At 37.7% G+C, this 22,555-nt stretch overlaps 1 protein-coding gene across 6 annotated transcripts in view; it reads right to left on the bottom strand.

The window, feature by feature from the left end:
- CSMD3 (CUB and Sushi multiple domains 3) overlaps positions 1 to 22,555 on the bottom strand; it is a 1,175,227-nt gene that overhangs the window by 207,373 nt on the left and 945,299 nt on the right. For all 6 annotated transcript variants that reach the window (XM_075825814.1, XM_075825808.1, XM_075825809.1 and 3 more), the window contains 4 exons: positions 12,677 to 12,795; positions 11,388 to 11,457; positions 10,891 to 11,007; positions 8,570 to 8,779 (listed from right to left, as the gene is read on the bottom strand). In XM_075825814.1, the coding sequence (XP_075681929.1) occupies positions 8,570 to 8,779; positions 10,891 to 11,007; positions 11,388 to 11,457; positions 12,677 to 12,795 (516 nt within the window). The remainder of the gene's footprint in view (positions 1 to 8,569; positions 8,780 to 10,890; positions 11,008 to 11,387; positions 11,458 to 12,676; positions 12,796 to 22,555) is intronic.

The raw sequence follows: 22,555 nt of genomic DNA, 5'->3' as shown, positions 1-22,555 counted from the left end.
AGAACTTAAAGGGGTTGTCCCATCATTAAAAATTACATTCATTGTATAGCTCATAAAAAATAAAAACTGTTTGCAATTGACATGCTGTTAAAAGATAATGATCCAGTGAAGAGTTTTGACATTAACTTATATAGTACCAGCTGGTGTTTAAAGTGTATAGCAATGTGCATATCTACCTAATTATCTGAGCGCTGGTGGACACGCATGCTAAGCCATTCCACCCACAGCCAGGTCTCTCTCTGCATAGTGATCCTCTGTTCACTGCAGAGCAGCCAATAGAAATAGCTTTCTGCCCTGCTTGTCAGGGAAGGAGCAGAGACTATGTAGTAGAATGGTAGTAGAACTGAGACTTCTCAGAGAAGGAGCAGAGCCTCTGTAGTTATCTGGCAGCATAGCTGTAAATACCTTCTCAGCTTGCCAGGGAAGGAGCAGAGCCTCTGCTGTAGAATGACAGTATAGCTGAGGAGACCACTTCTCAACTTGTTAGGACTGTAAAGCTCTGAATCTTGAAAGCAGATATGTATCCTGCACACGCTCTCTCGGTCTTCATTGTTTTATTTGATTATATTTTCATTGATTTCTAAGGGAATGCATACTGTGAATGTCACACAGTATATATCTTTACTACTCTAAATACAATGAAACCTATCTGCAGGAGAAGTAAGAGGGAACTATGTTGTCAGCTCCCAGATGGGGAAGGAGACTGATTCTGCTAGAAGCTTGTCCCCAGCAGCACAGATTAGCAGCAGCACAAAGTGGTACAGCGGAAAGCAGAAGATAGTGAGAAAGGTATTTTTTTTTATGCTACGAACACTGCAAATTACTTTAAAACCGATATTAACAGCATTTCCGGTTGTTTGGTATGAAATAAATAAAATATTCTGGTTTATTGGAAATTATGCAGATAATATAAAACACACTTATTAGGGTAGAGAACCTATAGCCCAAAACTAAAATGCTAACATAAAAGATGCTTCTATCAAATCTTTTAATCAGAAAAGTCTTAAAACTGGTGATCATTGCTCAATATTTGGCTTTTGGTCTTGTGAGGATTGGAATCTCATTCTGGAGGACTCAGAATACTTTAACTGTGTATTACATGGACAGCCCATTAGTTTCAACTGGAAATGTGTAATGCTGGATTTCCCCTGTGGTGGCACTGCAGGAAAATTCAACGCTTGTCGCCAGGTTCCACCACTGATTAGAGTTGATCGCCAAGGGCCTCAGCAGTGGGACATCCTGTGATCAGCTCATCATTTTGGGCCCGTTCTAACTAGAAGGGAATGTCCAAAGTGGAAAACCCCTAGGACACACTTACTGGACTTCAGTATCACGGCTCACAGGCTGAAATTTATCAACCTACATTATGCCAATGAAAATAAATCTAAGCATGGTTTATCGATTTGTATTTGTATTACTAGTATGGTGCTTTGTATTTTTCTATCTAGAAGCATAAAGTGTTAATACACAAAAAATCTCAGTTGGAGCACTCCATGACTTCTAAATATTTGCATATTAAATTTCACAGCTTGAATATCAGGGATTTCTTTATTTACTAAAGATACTATTTGCATATTAATAAGCTAAAACATTATCTCTCAGTACTTTATAATACCACAAAATAATTAAGAAAACTTTTGTTTTAAGTTGCAGATGTATAAAGTTGTTTAAAATAAAGTTTCTTACTCCTCCCCACCACCTAGAAGATGTACTGTACGATGATCCATCCCTTCAGTCTCTGAACTCTTACAATTCTGAACTATAGAGCCATCATGAATTATAATTGGCATTGATTTTCAATGAGTAATTACCAAAAATGCACATGACTTTGGGGGAATCGGGGGTTAATTCCTCCATTATTTATAGTCTATATAATTATATACAGAATTTTAGCTTCACTTCAAGCAGGGCAAAATCTTCTTTTTATGCCCTAACTTTATAACTAAATTCACTGGACAAGGCAGGGAGCTTTGTTGGCACCCAACACCCTGCACATGGGCACATGCCTGGTTATATGGATATAAATTGTAGTAACTGCACACAATTTTTTTTCTGGCGTGAGTGTTTGGATTCCCATGCCCTTCTAATATAAATGTTGACATGCATTTTGAAGCTTTGAACAAAGAGGATCTGTTCACTACCCGGATGTGTTGTTGTTTTTGTTGTTGTTTTTTTAGCTAACACTTACAGCCCCACAAACTAACAATTTTGGAGTATCTTTCCCTAGAACTCCATGTTGTGCTGTTCCTCTTTTGTACTCATGGAAATGTAAAAATACATTGACAACTGTGTGTCACTCCTTTGTCAATGGGGCAGTCCCTGCAAACTGTTAGCACTGATAGTGTCAGACTATTTAGACACAAACTTTATTGACAAAGAGAATGCTAGAACACCCATTTGTAATTGTATTTATACATTTCCAGGAGGAATAACAGAGGAATGGCACAATGAAGAGGAAAGTATTTATTATCTATAAAGTGATAGATAATGCATATGGCCTTTTTTAATAAACTATGACCACTGCAATACTATAGATGAAGAGTAATGCCAAAGCTACTGGCAACTTTTGATGAAGAGATTAATTGCACGGTGGTGATCGCAAAGAGAATGCTAGAACACCCATTTGTAATTGTATTTATACATTTCCAGGAGGAATAACAGAGGAATGGCACAATGAAGAGGAAAGTATTTATTATCTATAAAGTGATAGATAATGCATATGGCCTTTTTTAATAAACTATGACCACTGCAATACTATAGATGAAGAGTAATGCCAAAGCTACTGGCAACTTTTGATGAAGACATTAATTGCACGGTGGTGATCGGGATGAGCTTTTGAAATCCTGAAGGATTTGGTGATAGAAATAGCATCAAGATAAGAGTTTGGAGGTTAAAGGGTAACTAAATGTTCAACAAACTTCTGACGTGTCATAGTGACATGTCATAAGTTTTTATTGGGGAGGGTCCGAGCACTGAGACCCCCTCCAATTGCTAAAACGAAGCGGCAGAAGTGCTTGTGTGATCGCTAAGCCATTTCGCTTCTATTCGGCTTTTTCAGGTAAGCCGATGTAGCGGTGTATGGGCTCATAGACTTTCTATTGAGCCCGTACTCCGCTACATTGATTTCCGGAAAAAGCCGAACAGAAATAAAGTGGCTGAGCACTCACAGAAGTACTTCTGCCACTTCGTTTTAGCGATTGGTGGGGGTCTCAGTGCTCGGACCCCCACCAATCAAAACTTCTGACATGTCACTATGACATGTCAGAAGTTTGTTGAACATTCAGTTAACCCTTTAAATATAAAAGTGGAGAATGATCCAGAATTGTAAGCTGCCCTTGTTTGCTTTTTTGCCAGTTGCTGTATGTCAGACAGCTGGGCAATCTTGCAGTATCTGTAAATCCCAATGAAACTTGCCAAGTACTTGACCTGAATCAGATGAATTCATGGGATTTTACTATAAACTGTGGTTATTTAACACAGAATTTTAGAGATTATTAATTTATTTTGGGCTGTATTGTTCTGTAGTTTCGCCCATTTTGCTTAGAAGATTTGCCACCCTACAGTCTATCTATCTATCTATCTATCTATCTATCTATCTATCTATCTATCTATCTATCTATCTATCTATCTATCTATCTATCTATCTATCTATCTATCTATCTATCTATCTATCTCATATCTATCTATCTATCTATCTATCTATCTATCTATCTATCTATCTATCTATCTATCTATCTATCTATCTATCATCTATCTATCTATCTATCTATCTATCTATCTATCTATCTATCTATCTATCTATCTATCTATCTATCTATCTATCTATCTATCTTTCTCTCCTAATATATCTTTGTAGAGTTTGAATCAAAAAGTTTCTTAATTCTTTCATTCTCTTTCTTTCTTTCTTTCTTTCTTTCTTTCTTTCTTTCTTTCTTTCTTTCTTTCTTTCTTTCTTTCTTTCTTTCTTTCTTTCTTTCTTTCTTTCATTATTTAATTCTTTCTTTCTTTCATTATTTAATTTCTTCTTTCTTTTTTTTCATGACTAAATTCTTTCTTTCATGACCTAATTCTTTCTTTCATGACTTAATTCTTTCTTTCATTATTTACTACATCCATATTGATGATTCACAGTAGAAATGAAGGGTTAGCAGCGTTCATATGAGCCCTGCACCCCCTTCACAACAGCTAATCGGCAGGGGTCCCGAGAGTTGGACCCCGACCTATCAGCTATTGATGGCCTATCCTGAGGATAGGCCATCAATTTTTACTGCCTGGAAAACCCCTTTAATTATTTCTTTTTTTTTTTTATTCTTTCATTATTTAATTATTTATGTATTATATCTTTGTTTCCTTTTTATCTCTATCTTTTTCATAATGTATCTTATATGGGTTGGGGCTCAAACTCTCTGATATACAACTCAAATACCTCTACTTCCCTCAGACATAAAGCAATACAATACAGTTCTTTCTTCTTGCAGCTACCACTAGGAAGAGCACTAGAAATTACTGTATACTGATTTCGTATTAAAGTCAATGACAGCTATATAAATCCATCATCTGCCACTTTTTGCTTGTGCTGGATTTATACAGTCACAATGTTGACTTGCTGACTGTGTGAAGGGAAGCAGGGGACATGGAGCTGTTTCTCAGAAAAATAGAGCTCCGACCCCTATACATATAAGATAAAATTAATCAACATTTTGAAACTATAAAAGAAAAAATGTTTATATTTGGAAGTAAACTTTTACGTGGAAAAAAAAATCGAAAATACTGGACCCCTGCAACCACACAATTGTGCCTATATCCCTGACCGAGCACAAGACTGTATTCTTTGGAGACTTGAAATTTGTAAAGTAATTGGACAAGGATATGTTTTTGGAAAAGCCCATATTTCACAAGATGTATAGTTTCAAATTACAATTTAAAATTTGCTTAATAAATGAGAAGAGGTCGCCTTATAAGCTTCCAAATACCATATAGGTGAATATGAACCTTGAATACAGATAGGTTCGCTTTTACTTGAAGTCCATGTGAGAAGTACGGCCAATACATCAAACTTTAATTTCTTATCTGTTTTATTACAGGGAAAATTATTTTAAATGACAGAATTAACTTTCTGCTTTCAGCAGAATTAAACCTTTTCTGTAGACTTCTTGATATATTAGTGAGATGTTCTTACAAAAACTGCTCTTTCAGAAATGCAGAAAGTTTGCAATTTCTTCCAATTATAGTATTAAATTGTTTTGTCAAGAATTAATGATTTCATTCTGCCAAATAAATTACTTTGTGCAAATACTGAAGCATGTTCCTTTCGTGTTAGCTCAGTCACTGTCCCCTAATCCCAAAGCATCTCCTGGAGAACATTAGAGATGCTTTTTTCTAAAATCACCGACAAATTTTACTTCAATTGTTATACATTTAAAGGGAAAACATGCTTTGGAGACAATCTGTCACATTGTACGTGCTGACTTATCTGTTGACAGCATGTTATAGGGAAGGAGGAGCTGTGCAAAATAATATATATATATATATATATATATATATATATATATATATATATATATATATATATATATATAAGAAAGAAGATTTGCAGCACTCCAATGTGAAAAAAGTGGTGGTTTATTCAATCCAAGAACAACAGCAACGTTATAGGGAAGGAGGAGCTGTGCAAAATAATATATATATATATATATATATATATATATATAGTATATACTGTATACTCAGTAGAACTTGAGTTTTATTGATAAAGATCCCTACTCACTGTGGGCTTATGAGTCCAGTGGGCGGTCTCACTCCATGATTGCCTGCCTTCCATGTGTGAGCATGCATATAGAAAGCTGTCAATCACTGAGTAGGACCACCCACTGGACTCATAAGCCCAGAGTAAGCACGGATTGAAATCAATATATTCTAATTTATATTAAATATTTTCCCAAAAACTATATTTTCAATCTGCTCAGCTTTTTCTACCCGATATGTAGATGTTTAATTTGACAGATTTGCTTTAAAATTAATCTCTGCTTTTTATCATCATGTCATTTTTAGGTCCAAAATTATATTCTGATTAATTTCTAAATATATCTTTATAGTTGTCTGAGCTGAAAAGATAGCATGCTGGCTGCCTGCAGCCACCACTGGAGGGAGCTTTCTGCTTACTACCCTTATTGAGATCAACGGATAACAATATGAAATTTGCTCCTAAGCTCCCTCTAGTGGTGGTTGCAGTCATCCAGCATGTTATGTTCTAAATGTATGTAATGTTTGTGTATAAGGCTCATATTTTCACTTCATGCAAGCTTTGAGCTCAACAGAACTGTAATACAGCACCCATAGAAGCCTTTTTAATTGGATTCTACTGTGTATTACAAAGAAGCATTGCTTCTAGGGGAGAATATCTCTGCAATACAGCGCCATACAGAGCACGGAACAGAGGTGCAATAGAATGCCGATAGGTACATAATGCTATACGTGCAGGAAAAAAGAGAGAGTCTCCGAGGGGCGCTACTACACTCTGGATGACATACAGACCCGTGATCTGTAATAAGTCACGTATAAGATGCAATTGATGAAAAAGGTTTATTGTGGATGATAAAAGGCTACGCGTTTACAGATCACGGGTCTGTATGTCATCCAGAGTGTAGCAGCGCCCCTCTGGGACTCTCTCTTTTTTCCAGCACCTATAGCATAATATTTGCGGTCTCCTGATGGATTACCGGCATTGAGTCTTGGCAGCAGCACACATATACGATTTAGTGCCTTTTATCATCTTCGACCAGGTTAGTAGTATTTCATCCACTTTACTACATTTTACCTGAGTAACCTGCACTATGTGGCGCTGTGTTTTTTGTTCCATTTTACCTGGATAGGTACATAATACAGAGCTCTGCGTGCTAATTCAACTAGTTCACAATAGAGATTCACAATACTACTGAACTTGTGGGTGTTCAGGCATTAAAAAGTTAATTTATATGGAGTGGGGGATCAATACAGATGTAGCCATCTTTATTTTGACTTTTAATGCATTAAATACACAGTGGAAAGAAACTTTAACTTAACTTTTTCAATGATTTTTCATTGGCTTTTGTTGTGTGATATCACGCTGCAGCAAGTTATCAGAGTCAAGATAAACTTGGTTACATCTGTATATATTCTAGACTCCTGTCCGGTGAAAGAACAAAAATTTAGATTTATGGTCCTCTATTTTGAAAAAATAATACTTTTTTTGGAGAAGGAGCCTGGGAAAAATGCTTCTCTAGAAACGTTTTTAACTATCATGTATTAAGAGTAAATAGCAAGACGCAGGGATGGGATTTTATGTAATATGTTACTCTTTTCAGCAGTTCATTTGGGAAAACGTCAACCTGTCAAAGACAATGTACATCTCCTTGTTATACCCAGACGTCTTCATTAGAATGAGACAATGCATGAGCAGATGTATAAGAAGATATTGTATGAGACAACCAGGATTTATAGCATGGCTATATTCACAGGTAAATGTCACTAATACAAACAAATGCAAAGTGCTAGTTGTCAATAGAAAGCTGAGAGAATGTCGTGATGTATGTAAGCATATCTCAACCGGTTTCCTTATACCTCGAGTTTCTTCTCATCCATCTTTGGTGAGTATCTATACATTAGGACCAATACATGTTGATAAATTCATGATGTCCCCTACAAGCCATCAGGACCACTAAGTCTTTATGTAAATTGCAATTTCAAGTAAACACCAGCCTTTATTAATCTTAATAAAAACTTAATTTAATCCCTCCTCACACCATTTGTAATTGTGGTCAAAGATGTAATGATATTCATGCTGATCGGAGCATCAATTAATGGTTGGAGTAATTATTTTCTTGCCTATGGTGATTGATTACGACTAATGGACATATAATCTATGGGTAGATCAGACAAATCTGGGAAGATGCCAGGGTTCACTAGTCTTGGGGATTAATGGTAATATGGTTAAATATGGTGTACTCTTGTCAAGACAAGGGTGGAGTGAAGGCAATGGGCTACTGTGACTGTTGCCTAAAGGCCCAATCTTCAATATCAACTTAGCCTCCTCTATGAAGTGGACAGGCGGAGATTGATGATGCCCACCAGGGTCTGACTATCGACTTCACAATGCAGCACCAAGGAAAAGTATTGTCAGGTCTCACAGTATTAGAGTTTTACAAATTGAGCATAAACTTTTTTTTAAAAATTCTTCAAGTAGACTGAAGTTTCTGCTTTAAGGAGGAGGAGGAAATGGATCCACTATAGATCTTTTCGCCCCTCCTCCATCTTATTTGAAGTGGAACAGAAAATCCTTTTCTATGTGTTTGCGTTGACCATTTCTGACCATTTCTTGGCTTGCACAGAGCAAACTTTATATTTCACTATGCGAACAGACAGATCCTCTCCGCTCTCCTTTTTTATCTACACCAAAAATCCCCAAGCACTTTGGCTGTCAGACTCAAAGCCAGGTTATAAATAGATGTACTAACTGCGCACAAAGTTACTAAATGCACATTTTAAAAACTTTTTTATTGATTGCATTAGAATAGCAAAGTGTGTTGCTTACCTTGATAAATGATGTGAAATCCCTGTTTGTTCTGAGAATAATCACTATGGAAATACAAGCTGGTCTCATGAGTTGTGCTGAACAGCGAAGCAGGGACCTGAGGACCACTTAACCTGCCAATTACCGAGCCAGTGTCTGCAGGTCCGCTCCGTACCTCCAGGTAGTCATGTATTGTTTCAGTGGAGAAATTGACAAATTGGAGATGCACACCTGATAAGATAAATCACGTACATTGCATTACCTAACGATACATTTAATTAAAATAGCAGATGTAAAACACGCTTCCAGCTGATTATTGCACTTCTGCTGTATTCATGGACTGTATCTTTCTCTGGTCGTTGCGAGCACTTCTGCCTGGAAGAGAAAGCTGCAGTTCTATTACTTTAATTACTTGGAAATATTAAGAAGATTCACAAGAAGAATATAGGTTTTCTCCCTATGATTCAAAATTGCCACTGTGCATAATTGCAAATAGGCACTGAGGGTAATGAGTGATGACAACTTCTGTGCAGCGCTGCCATATAAGTAACATACATAAGTAAATAAATAAAAAATATAGGCCCAGACAGTTATAGACCTTTATTATCCCTTAATAACCACACAAGATCTTAGAAGGTGATGGGGTGAGACTAACGACTCATGCACACGACTATAGAAAAAAAAATCAGTACTGATCGGCAATCTCTCTCTGTAAACTGCACTTCTGAAGTTCCATATGGTACTGTATTTCTGACCATATGTTTACATATGGTGTTCTGTACAAGTGATGTATGAGTTTCATAAAATTCCTTATGGGTTCCATATGTACGTATGAGTTCAATGTATTTCCTGCTTCAAAACCAGAACTCCTATTAAAGTTTAGGGGAGAAAAATAGTAAGCATATGGAGCACCTATCGAGCGTTCCCTATATATGGATGCAATTTTTCTGAAAATCTGGGGGGAGGGACCAACAATCGACACCCATACAGGATCTGATGAAGAATATATATATATATATATATATATATATATATATATATATATATATATATGTGCAGTGGCACACATAGTGTATACATAAACACCTCGGTACAAACAAATGGGGTCACATGGAAATACAGAGACTGCCATAGGATTACATTACTGCATTACCACAGCTCCATACAACTAAAAAGTGGTACAGAGTCATAATACAGTCGTTTAAGCCTAAGAGTGCCTAACATCAAATACAATGAAATGGAAATATAAGTCCTTGATTTGCCTATTTATGTTAAGTTATATTAATATTAAATTCAGTTGTTTGTTATATCTATATCTGGGAGTTTGAATAATAAGCAATATGGCCATCATTCTAGTTTCGACATGGGTTGTCACTCAACTTTTTTAGGCTTCCGAGTTAAGAAATATCTTGCACCTATGCCACTACAGTTTTTGTATAGAGGGCACTAATAGCTTGGTGATAAACCCCCCTTGAAGCTTGGTGATAACCCCCCAGGTCACTCAAGTTCAAGTTATAACTTGAAAATAGCTTTGATTGTCGGATAGTTCTTATGCAGTTAGGTTAATATACTTAAGATACAGATGAAATGTCAAGGAATAACAGAATGGAGGACTTGACGGTATAAATGGATAAATATGAGCCACATATTATCACCCTAGTTCTTTGTCCTTTACAGGTGAAAATAATTAAAACCATGATACACAACAACTGCATAAGTGTATCTCTCAGAAATCCCAAATTGCAGACCGATGTCAGTGTTAGAGAGAGCAAGGGTGGAGGAGACATTGGCACCTAGTCTACTGAATTAAGAGAAGGCATAGTAGAGCATGCTTTACAGGGAATGCCCACTAGGCTCTAAACTTGCAGCTCTACAAGTAGGCATGTTAGATAAGGAAGGTATTGGAAATAAAAGATGTTATACCAAAATCACCCAAAAACACAGTGCAAATACACATATCTATTATTTTCTTCATGACATGGTGTCTATTCAAATGAATTTACATCGGAAAATGTAAAAAAAAACATAAAATATTAGGGTGGGGGATCGGTACAAACTTTTAATAAATATGCTAACAATGTAGTCTGTTGTCATTGATAAAATGCCTTGTTTAAGGTGTGTGGCACTTGATAATACCCAATCAAAATTAAATATTCTATGTACAAGTAAAACAAGAACAAATAAAGAGTAATTGAGAATTATATATTTGGGATTACATTACCTTTAATTACTTAATAATTATTATAAAAATACTTGCTTGTCAGAGAGGTTGAAATAAAGAAACATTCAATGTCTTGCCAACGAGGACACAAAAAAAGTTAAAAACATCATCATTTTCTTACCAAAACCAATAGGTAGTTTGACTGTCCATGTGCAATCCAAACTGCTCGGGTAGTTTCCTGGAAATCCGGGGCTGAGTATTACACCACTGAAGTCAATCATTGCTCCACCACACTGTGCTATAGAAGAGTAATAACTAATTGTCAATCATCTCAACAGACCAATAGCTACAGCAGGTCAATGTAATAAGTACAGCACTGTACACTTAAAAACTTCAAATGGACCTTCATGGTCTACCAAGAGAAAGTACTCTAACAACTTATTTTCCATCGTATGACAAGAGCATAAATGTCACAACAGCCTCCACCAACTTTGTAATTAGGTTGCCTCATTGACGACCTTTTCCTGACTAAAGATCTATTGTTTTAATGTTACTTTTGTTTTTTAATTTGTGGTGGTGTGTGCTTGACCCACTTTTTGGTGTGCAAGTACACCAACTATTGCATTATTGCACTATTGGTACATCTCCGGCTTAGTTGTTTTTTTAAGCGGCACTTACCAATGCATATGGGAATTGGATAGTTCCATCTTCTTACTGGACCAGGCATACATGTGATGTGGGAATGTCCCTGTGAAAAATACAGATAATATCTTATTTAGATAAAATAGACACACTTTGAAATATTTAGATGTACTTATTTCCAAGAACTACACCAACTATAAATATATTTACATCTCCACCTCGGGGAGACAGATACACAGTACCTAATATGTACCCAATTATCTATTATGGCAAAAAACAGTATATATCAATAAATTAAGTATGTTGGCGACAATTGCAAAATATATGATACTCAACCAGTCAGGAACTATTCTAGCTCCTGACTTTTGGGGTCAAAACAGATAAAATAATATGAAGTACGTAGAGTATACTTGTTGTTGGTTTTGCAAATACTCTCAATTATTTGATACAATATATTATTTGATTGGATTGGCTGAATTTATAATAATATTGACTTAATTTTAAATAATTAAGATTGTTACAACAATGTCCAGCTCTAGTGATGAGCTTGGGGAGTTTGGTTAGAAACAAATTATGGAAAGTAATAAACTATAGACCTCAACTAAAATTCTATCAAATAGTTATAAAGAAAATCTGTTACATTTTTTGGCTTTCATAAAAAGGTTGCTACTTCTAAATAGCAAATGAAATGGTTTTAATACCTTACCAGGGTTGGCTTTAGTAGTGTGCGACCTGTGTGGTCACAGAAGGTGCATCAGTCACCCGTGCATGAGGAGGTGCCACAGATAACCTGGCACCCAAGGCTTGTGACCACCACATATCTTTATAATAATTGTACAGAGCAGTTATTAGATTACTTTATGTATGAAGCTGCTATTTGGTCACTGTAAAGTGGTATTATTTAGGCACTGTTTGGTGGCATTATTTATACAGTGTATGGTGCTGGCACTGTATAGCATTGTAATTTGAAGAACTGTACAAAACTGTTATTTGGCCATCGTATGGCTTGTTTTTTTACTGTATAGGACTGGATGGTATGGTATAGGCACGTTAGCAGTACACCATAAAGAGGAAGGCGGTGCCAACAGAGGGTATTGCACAGGGCACCATCCAACAGGCCAGTCCCGTTCCTGACATATCCAAATTTTAATTTTCTACTTTATAAATAAATATGTTGGCTGATTATCTTTCCTTTCTTTTTGATACAAAGTTTCTAGTTTATTCATCTCTCTCAAGTATGAAGTCTTAAAACCGGTAGGATTACCTTTAATCAACATAGTATAAATACAATAAAGTTAGTGGTGATACAAAATACATGACAGTACCTGAAGAGAATACCCTTGATCACAGTGGAAGGACACCACATCCCCAACCATGTATCTGTCACCAACTTTTATCCCGTTACTTGGCATTAGTGGCTCTGGACATGAGTCAAGGCCAATTGCTGAAAAATAAATAAGAATATTGATCATTTACATTGTGTATAGGAAGCTAGTTACTATAGCATATTTTGGAGTTTGGTTTGAAATATTGTCTTTTACTATTCTTTTCCACACTTTGAAATTTGTCTAAGATGGATCGTCCTTACTGTTTTTGAAGCCCATATAGGGTTTAACCCCTTCCTGTATCATGACGTAACTGTAGATCTTAGCGGAAGGGGAAAGTATGAAGCCTGTTTTGCATTGTATGTATTGCATTGTTTGACACCAGCGATCAAACAATTGCATGCCATTTTTACCACATGGTAAGCCCAGAAAACAATGGTGGAATTGCAGTTTTTTACCCACAAATCAATTTTTTTGTTTCCCGCTACATTATAATTGACATTAAAAATGACAGCTTATCCCGCAAAAAACAATCTCTCATACGGCTATGTCAACGGAAAAATGAAAAAGTTCTTAAAAGGCTCTTAAAAGGCAGGTTGGAAAAAAGTGAAAATGAAAAAAAAAAATCCCTGGTCCTTAAGGGGTTAAAGTTATTTTTATAAAACAGGTATCAAACATTCTATTCAATATATTATTGGTCATTATACACAAACAGATGTATCAGGGCTGAGTTTGTTATGTAAAGAGTTTCTGCATCCCCTAAAATTAAAATAGCCGAAAATGGTAAAAAAAAACAAACAAAAAAAAACCCAACAATCTACTATACTTACCTTTTTTAATTTGTTCAGTTCCTGTACTGCTTATCACTACAGTCCTATCCTGCTTCTTGCTATGAACGCAGTGTGACAATGTGCTGTCCATAATGATGTCACCTATGCGATTAGTGATTGACTAAATTGCGATCACGAATCATCATACTCTATGTTTTTATCGCTTTACACTTTTATACTATTTGTTTATTATATAATCAATAGAGTTTATTAAATTATACTAATTTTGCTATTTTTTCCAACTTGATCGATTTTTGCCAATGGTAGATATTAGTTTGTACCCATTTGAGATTTATATATTTGTTGTGAGTCTACTCTATATGTAAATACATTTCAGTGGAAGTATAGGCAAAAGCAGAAGAGCCATAAGGCTAATAGGTAGGATTGATCACTTACAGTATATTATCATTTAATTTTACTGTATATGCCATATATGGCATAGTCAAAAATACCGAGGCGTAATTGAAGCTCCTGGTCCTAAATGCAAAATGTGGAACAGGGCCCCCCTCCTACCATGCGCCATTTATAATACTGGTGTCTTCTTATGTGCCCCGGGGGCCTCCTTAGTCACCAGAGCATGGGTGCAACTACTACCTTTGCACCTCACCCCCTAATGCTATACCCATTCTTCTTTGACATTGGAGAGTACAGTGAGGGGGTTGGCACAAAAAGTAGAGGCTCGTAGTATTTTACATCACTTTACATGCATTTATAGAATATATTTAGAATGTGAGACAACCCCCAAGTGAAGTGCTAAAACAGGACACAAGGCTACAAAGTAACATAACGTATGGATCCCCTACTTGGAAACGGTTAAACTAAATCACAATCCTATTTGCTACAGAAAAGCTTTCTATTTGAAAGTAATGGAATTTTGTATTGGACACTGACATTGACAAATGCCTTTCTGTGTTTGTAGGTAATACTAATTGAATTCATACAAATTACTAGAGTCCAGCTATCAGCATTTATATCCCTGTTATCAGCTGAGGTACTAAGACCAGCTGCATAATTCTGGAAGACAGAAGGGGTCTATTGTCACTGCTTGACATTGCTGTCACCACACGCTACAACAATGAGAAATGCTGGATTTGCCATTGGTTTATTAATACAAATAATTCATATGTGACAATATTTCATTTCCTTTGAGGACGGGTAGTTTATGCACAAAGAGTTTCCCAAAGATTACATAAATTAAGCCAATATATAGATGTAACATCATTTTAAATATGTTAATGTATTAGCTCAGAATTTCCAGATAAAAAAGGGGCAAGAAAGAATTCAAACCCCTGGATTAACAGGATTAAAATGAATAATGGCTTTACTTATTTGACATCCTAAATCCTCTGGATTATAGACGAAGCAAAATTAAAGGAGACCATGTTTAAAATGCAGGCTCAATAGAGAAAGTTATATAACATTCATGTGAACCCGTGAAGGGATATACTTTATAGAATTATAAAAAAGAAAAAAAATATCGAAATATTGGCTAGAATATAAAAGACTATATTTCCATTGGGTATTAAATATGCAATAAATCTGTCCAGGGCCAGAGATTTAAGCTGGTCATACACTTGTTCGGCCGACAGCTGTTTCCCGGATTCTCCCATAAATAGTTGTTTTTTTTTTAATGGGGAGAGGAGAATAAGCTACTTCCAAACACCTCTGGCAGCATCTTATCTCCCCTGGGAACAAAGGATCAGACATGTTGAAATTGAACATGCCCAATCCTTCTTTCCTTGGAAACCCCATAACACTAAATAGTAGGCAGATTTAGACAAAAACTGTGGGGTCCGGCCAACAGTTATCTGATATGTATGGCCATCTCTAGGCCTTTGGACCTCTGCATGGGTCATAAGGAAATTATTAACACCTCATATCAGCCTTGTAAAAATGTGGTCCTTTTCTCCAATGTCTGTGAAAAAGTTCAGATGCCTAGATGTTTTGGGCAGGGTCCATATCCATAGCAGATCTAGAGCTCAGGGCACAGACTTTATTTAGAAATAAGATTGTTCCTCAAGATTATTCTACGTTAAGTTAATGCATATGTTTATTTTCTAAAATATTTCTCTAAAATTAATATCACTAATACAAAGAATAGCTGTGGTACAGATAGGAGCAGGGCTGATTTTTGGGACTCAGACCATAGAGCTACACACAGGAAGACAACCAAAGTGCCATTAACTTCTCTTCTCTATGGGCCGAGTACTATGAATTAAGACAATTAGGGTCAACTAGAAAATGTTTTGACAATTGTGTGTAAGTCTCTGTCCTTTGTTAACAGTCTGCTAACAAACCAGAGATCGTAAAATGCGTCGGCACTGTCCTATTATATTTAATTAGCAGGGCATACTAGTGTATTGGCAGAAAGAGGTCCCAGTGTGGAAAACTATAAGGATCAGGGATTGTTTGTGAAAGCTTTCTGTTTATCTTGTTTGCTTTTCTTTATCACTACTTTTTCCTCATACACCTCTCCATGAGTATATTAAAAGTTTTGCTTTGAATGTTGTGACTTTTTTAGTGATATTTATTTTTTGAAGACCGATAAATGAATTGGTTTTTCAGTGACAGTGCAGGGCTGCTTTAACCATAAAGTCCTTACCATAAGGTAACCATAAGCCCATGGTTTTCTCTCCCCGGGACCTATTGACAAAGTATCTCTCAGAAACTCGGGAGTAGATTTAACCTAGTTTGTGGATCATTTACATTATTTCTATTAGGAGACCATAATTACACAATTTAAGACAACAGCATTTAACAACGCAGAAACCATCGTTAAACCTTCATTATCTTCAAAAGGGTTTTTGGTTCTATTATATACAGATCAATGTTATGTTATATTTTCTCTAAAGTATGTTTTAATGTGGACCATAATAAATGTAAGTGATTGCATGTCAAAATTCGCAGTGCTTCATGTAAGTCCTGGAGTCGAACAGGTACCTGCCTCTCCCGCCCCCTTTTTTAAAAAAGGGCCGGAATATATTTAAATGTATTTCCTATTGGCGGGTGCAAGGGAGCACTTGGGTCCTTGCCCTACCACTTTTTGTGTAGACTGCATCCCTCCTCCTTTTGTGATGTTATTATTGCACTGCATCATTGCCACAGAATGGGAGATACATGCAGATATAGCCAGATGCAGACTATCCAATGTACTAAGATGGACCCTAATGGCACTATGTAGCACTATATGGCACTGATAGAACTCTGTATGGCACTGACAAGGCATTATATGACACTTTGTATTTGTACATTCTAGGAACTATTAGTGTATGACACTATGTATCTGGGCACTGTTAGAACTACTTTCTGGGCACTGTATGGCAATATTAATATGTAGCACCCTCTAAACACAGTATTTCAATAATGTATTGCACAATTTTTTGTGAATAGCATATGACACTATCTCAGTACTGTGTGGTACAATGTGTGTGCTATGCATATTATATAAATATACGTATGAGCCTATGCAGCTTTGGTAAATTGTGTTTAGCCTACTGTGCTTTAATCTAGGTGAAAATCAACTCAACATCCACATGTTCTTCTAAGAGTTTCCATGACGCAGCTTATAGGAATAGGTGAGTTAAGGTAAACCCACTAAGAGTGTAGCGACAAATTCAGCTCTGCTGCATCTAGTTTTAAAATTAATTAATACAGTATTTTTTACAATGCTTACCAAATAATTCTGCTCAACACAGATTTTTGTGTTGAATTAGAAAAAAAAACAAAAAAAAAAACATTCACTTGTCTATCATTTGTTAACCTTTGTGTTGTTCTTCAGATGTATATATGTATAAGACCAATTCTATAATATAAGCACCTGTCATTGTTATTGTTAATAGCAAATTTTAAAGCCTTGGAAGCATTAATAGATCAACATTTCATTTGCTAAACAGCAGGTGTTTTGAGTTCAGTGAACATTATCTATTCATGTTTTCTAATTAACTTCTTTTTGACGCTGCTTGAAAATCTGCAAACTAATTACAGTAATTAAATAATCAAGATTTTTCTAGGTGAATTCAAGCCAAAACTATCAGCTGCATTAAAGTCATTAGGACATCTGAACAATTTTTTTATTTCTCTCTAATAAAGTTTCTGTCAGATAAAAAAAAAAAATGAAGAAAAGTTATAAGGCACCATTATTTCTCACGCTTCATGTAAAAAAAAAAATATTATAGAGATATCAGGTCTGTCGAATATTACAAATGCGGTTGGTTTATTAAAGAGAAAATTTTTTTTATTAAAGCGTACCTAACCTTTCTGTTGATTTTTCAGAATAATCTGTCATATGTGTGTACACGAGAAATAAGATTATTTCTGGCTATAATATGACTTGTAACCTGATGTTTTTCCAGAAGTTTTACTCTCTATATGCTCTCTCTAATTCTCAGTTTTCCCCGAGCTAGTGGTTAGAGCCTAACTGCTATGTCTTCTATACCCAACACTCATAGAGAAGAGAACATCCTGCTCCCCAATCTTTGAGATGATACAGCAATACTGAGCAGTGTAGCTGTGAATCCAGAACTTGGGTGAAATATAACACTCACTAGGAAGTGTAGCGTCCATGGCCGCAGGCCGTCGGGTTCACTCACCTCCCGACACCCGCAGCCATGGTTCTGTGAGCGCTGGTCCCCGTCTCCCTCCTAGGAGACGCCCGCGCTCACTTGCGCTCCGTTCAGCTGTGTCCCGTAGGGTGCGTGCGCACGCTCGCGCCCGGCCTTAAAGGGCCAGCGCGCGCAATAGGAAATCGTCATCATCAACTGCCACGATTTCCTGGTCTATAAGAAGTTCCCTGGCCTTCTAATCCTTGCCTGAGTGTTGTTAGTTTTCCCAGTCTGTCTTGCAAATGGTCCCTTAGTGTTTCCCGTTCCTGTTGTTACCCGTGCCTTGTTCCCTGTTCCTGTTTCCCGTGCTTTGCCTTAGTATCAAGTTGTGCCACATCCTGTGTCATCTGCCACGTCCAGAGGAATCTGCCACATCCTGTGTCATCTGCCACGTCCTGTGTCATCTGCCACGTCCAGAGGAATCTGCCACGTCCTGTGTCATCTGCCACGTCCGGAGGAATCCGCCACGTCCTGTGTCCTCTGCCACGTCCGGAGGAATCTGCCACGTCTGGCGCAGCATGCGGCTCCTGTGTCATCTGCCACGTTTGACGCCATCTGCTGCACCCATCTCATCTGTGCCAGAACTGCGGCTACCATCTGGACTATTCAGGTACCCTTGTGCGGGACATTGTATTTCTGGGGTTTCCTGTGGTTTGGCCAGCTGCCTTTCCGCTACGGCGGTACGGCCTAGTGGGTCCACTAACCCGCTCCGTGACAGGAAGCAGCTGAATTGTCTCTATTTGTCTCTCTGCCTCTTTTTTTAGACTTCTGCTGCTCCTTCCTGCCCCTCCCCTCTCCAAATATTTCTATAGACACCTGTAACCTGATCCCTTAGTGAGTTTATAGTTCGTTTTGTCTTGAGGAGACAGATTTAGCAGTAAATTCAAAGTAAGTGAACAGTTAGGAAGGAGAGAGGGAAGGAGCATGATGAGTGGAGAGAAAGAGGTATTTTCCTCTAAGACATATTACAGTTTCTTATAATTGCTTGTACTATTGATTTATTCAAAGTTTGTTGAAAAGTTAGTGACCATATTTAGAAAGAAATATATTATACATGTAGAGTCCTAAGCTGAAATGTGAACAAATATAACTATCCATTCATATCATATATATTTATATTATCAACTATAGATAATACTGTTATGCGTGAAACTTTTAGTACTGTATTAAGCCATGTTTTTTTCCCTCCTTCACATATATCCTATTTAAACACAAGGTTATGACAAGTACAATATGGGTACTAGCAGCTGTGAAAATTATTATGATTCTTATAATGTAGTGACATTCCTTTAACTACCGTATTTTTCGGACTATAAGACACAGTTTTTAGCAAGAATAAATCTTGCTAAAAAGTCCCTGCATCTTATAGTCCGCAGTCAAGTGACCCGGCATCGCCGGGCCCCCTGACCACTTCATTACTTAACCCCTTCCTGACCCATGACGTGCCGGCACATCATGGAGCTGGAGGGGGGTGATGTATGGAGCGGGCTCACACGCTGAGCCCGCTCCATACACTGCAGGTGTCAGCTTCTGACACGCTGATATAACGGCCAGGAACAGCAATGTCGCTGTTCCTGGCAGTTTAAAGGGCTTGTGCCATAAAACACATGTATCCCCTATCCTATCCCCTGTTCTCCTTATTGCTGGGGGTCCCAGCGGTCGGACCCCCAGCGATCTCACATGTAGCCGCTATTCTCTGGATAGGGGATACATGTGTTTTATGGCAAACCCCTTTAACTAGTTAAATGCCATGGTCAATAACGACCGCGGAATTTATAGGGGTTTTTCTATGAAGGACATTTATGACATATCCACAGGATATGTCATAAATGTCAGATAGATGCAGGTCCCACCTCTGGGACCCGCAACTATCTCTAGAACGGGGTTCTCTAAACCCCATTCTAACTTTCTCTGCTCTCCCGGCCACTTGATTACATGTGGAGTTACTGAAACAGCGTAACTCGCGTAGCTACGCTGTTTTCGTAACTCCCATAGAACTGAACAGTAGTTACGGAAACAGCATAACTCACATGCTACGCCGTAACTGCCATTCATTTCTATGGGAGAAAGGGAAACAGCGCAGTTACGCTGTTTCAGTAACTCCACGTGTAACCAAGTGTCCGCTGGTTCAAGTCCCATAGGGGAACTAATAAAATGTGTAAAAAAAATGTTAGATACATTTTTAGGAGTGTAAAAAAAAAAACATTTTCCCATTTTTCCCCAAGCACAATGTAAAAAATAAAATAATTTCGTCCCGCAAAAAAATAAGCCTTCACACTGCTCAATCGATAAAAAAAATATAAAAAAAGTTTTGGCTCTCAGAATGTGGTGAAACAGAATAAATTATTTTTTAACAAATAATTTTTTTCCTATTTTCTGTTGTCTAAAACCTGGGTGCGTCTTATGGTCAGGTGCGTCTTATAGTCCGAAAAATACGGTACTTGCTGACACAGGACAAGAATGCTCGTCCTGAGTGGCGGGTACTACGCTTATTAGGATGAGCATTCACGTCCTGTGTGACAGCAACCTCTTCTCCACCGTTAACCCTTTGAATGTCACGATAAAAGCTGATCGCGGCCTTCAAAGTAAATACATACATGGTCTGACCATATTTCCTGTTGTTAGGGCATACTGAGTTATGCCCTAACAACTGTCTGTGTACAATCAGTACACAGGCTAATGTACTGGCATATAGATATATGCCCGTATATTACAGTTAAAAAATAAAAAAACAAAATGAAAAATCCCTCTATGGGATTAAAAATATTTTTTTTTATTCATTTAAAAAAAAATTAATGTTAAATAAAAAAAATAGTAAAAAAACATACACAGAAATACAAATTTTTTACAATAAATAAAAAGTCCCAAAACATGAAATAATATAGACATATTTGGTATCGCCACGACCATAACAACCTGTACAACAAATGTAGAACATTATTTATGTTGATCGGTGTATGGTGTAAAATAATAAAATAATAAAACTGCTGCGGAACAGTTTTTTTTCTGCATTTTTGCCAAAATAAAAATTTATATAAGTTAAACCATTGTATTTGTACCAAAAAAATTTACCTACATAAAATACAACTCGTCACGCAAAAAAAAAAGTTTCATACAACTACGTCGTACAAAAAATAAAAAAGTTATGAGCGTCGGGATGCAAAGGGGGAATTCTAAAAAAATTGTTGTGTCCTCAAGGCCAAAACTGGCCGTGTCCTTAAGGGGTTAATCCAGCACCCAATGGTCAAGAAATCTTGATAGTTCAGATAATGCCAAAGGTAAGAATAGTTTGGCAGGAAATATATGTCAACCATAAAAGAGCTCATGAGTCTATTTTCTCTGTCCTGAGTCACTCGGAGGTAGAGTTGCCACCTTTTTCACCAAAATGATAACATCTAGGTTTATACAGTATGATTAAAGTAGGTTTATGTGAATAAAGCTTCACAGAAAGTGTGATTTGCCACTTAGAAGTGTGGATTATTCAAGTTTTGAAGACTTTTTTTTTTATATTTCCGACACACAAAGTCATTACGACTTATAGTATTTTTGTATGAAACCTCAATTGGCTACCATAGAGGTACTTATGGCCCTACTGCAGGGCCGGCTCCAGGTTTATGTGGGCCCTTGGGCAACCCAGACTTTGTAGGCTCCTTTGCGGGGGAACTCACGGTGGCAGTAAAATGACAGAAAACTTCACTTTGTGCCTCCATATAGACGTTAGGTCCTGTTTTCTTTGTGCCCTCATATGGACGTTAGGTCCTGTTTATGCTCCTATATAGAAGTTAGGGCCCCAGTTTGTACCCCCATAAATTTAGTGCCCTCTGTAGATAGTGCCACACAGCCCCCCTCCCAAGTAGTGCCACACAGCCCCTGCCAACCAGGCAGTGCCACACAGCCCCCTCCCAGGTAATGCCACACAACCCCCTTTTCCAAGGTAGTATCACATAGCCCCCTCCTCCAAGAAAATGCCACATAGCCCCCGCCTACAAGGAAGTGCTACACAGCCCCCTCCCTGGTAGTGCCACACAGCCCCCCTCCCTGGTAATGCCACACAACTCTTCTCCCAGGTAGTGCCACACAGCCCCCCTCCCAGGTACTGCCACACAGCCCCCACCTAATAGGTAGTGACACACAGCCGCCTACCAGGTAGTGCCCCACAGCCTCCACCTACCAGGTAGTGCCACTCAGCCCCCCTCCCTGGTAGTGCCACACAGCCAGCCTTCCTGGTAGTGCCACACAGCCCCCCTCCCTGTAGGTAGCGCCTTTGTCGTTCCCTCTAGGAATGGAATCCCCAGTCAGAGCATTACCAACGCTCTGGCTGGGGATTCCGCTTCTGTTGAAGCTCCTGACGTCACTGTCCATAAACGGATTGTGATGTCAGGGGCAACCCCAGAGCCAATGTCCCGAGCAGAGAGCTACTAGAACTCTGCCTGGGACACTTTTCTGCT

The sequence above is a fragment of the Rhinoderma darwinii genome, chromosome 5, assembly GCF_050947455.1.
Source record: "Rhinoderma darwinii isolate aRhiDar2 chromosome 5, aRhiDar2.hap1, whole genome shotgun sequence".
NCBI classification, from domain to species: domain Eukaryota; kingdom Metazoa; phylum Chordata; class Amphibia; order Anura; family Rhinodermatidae; genus Rhinoderma; species Rhinoderma darwinii.
The sequence above is the reverse complement of the archived record's forward strand: the minus strand, read 5'-3'. Positions and strand labels throughout refer to the sequence as shown.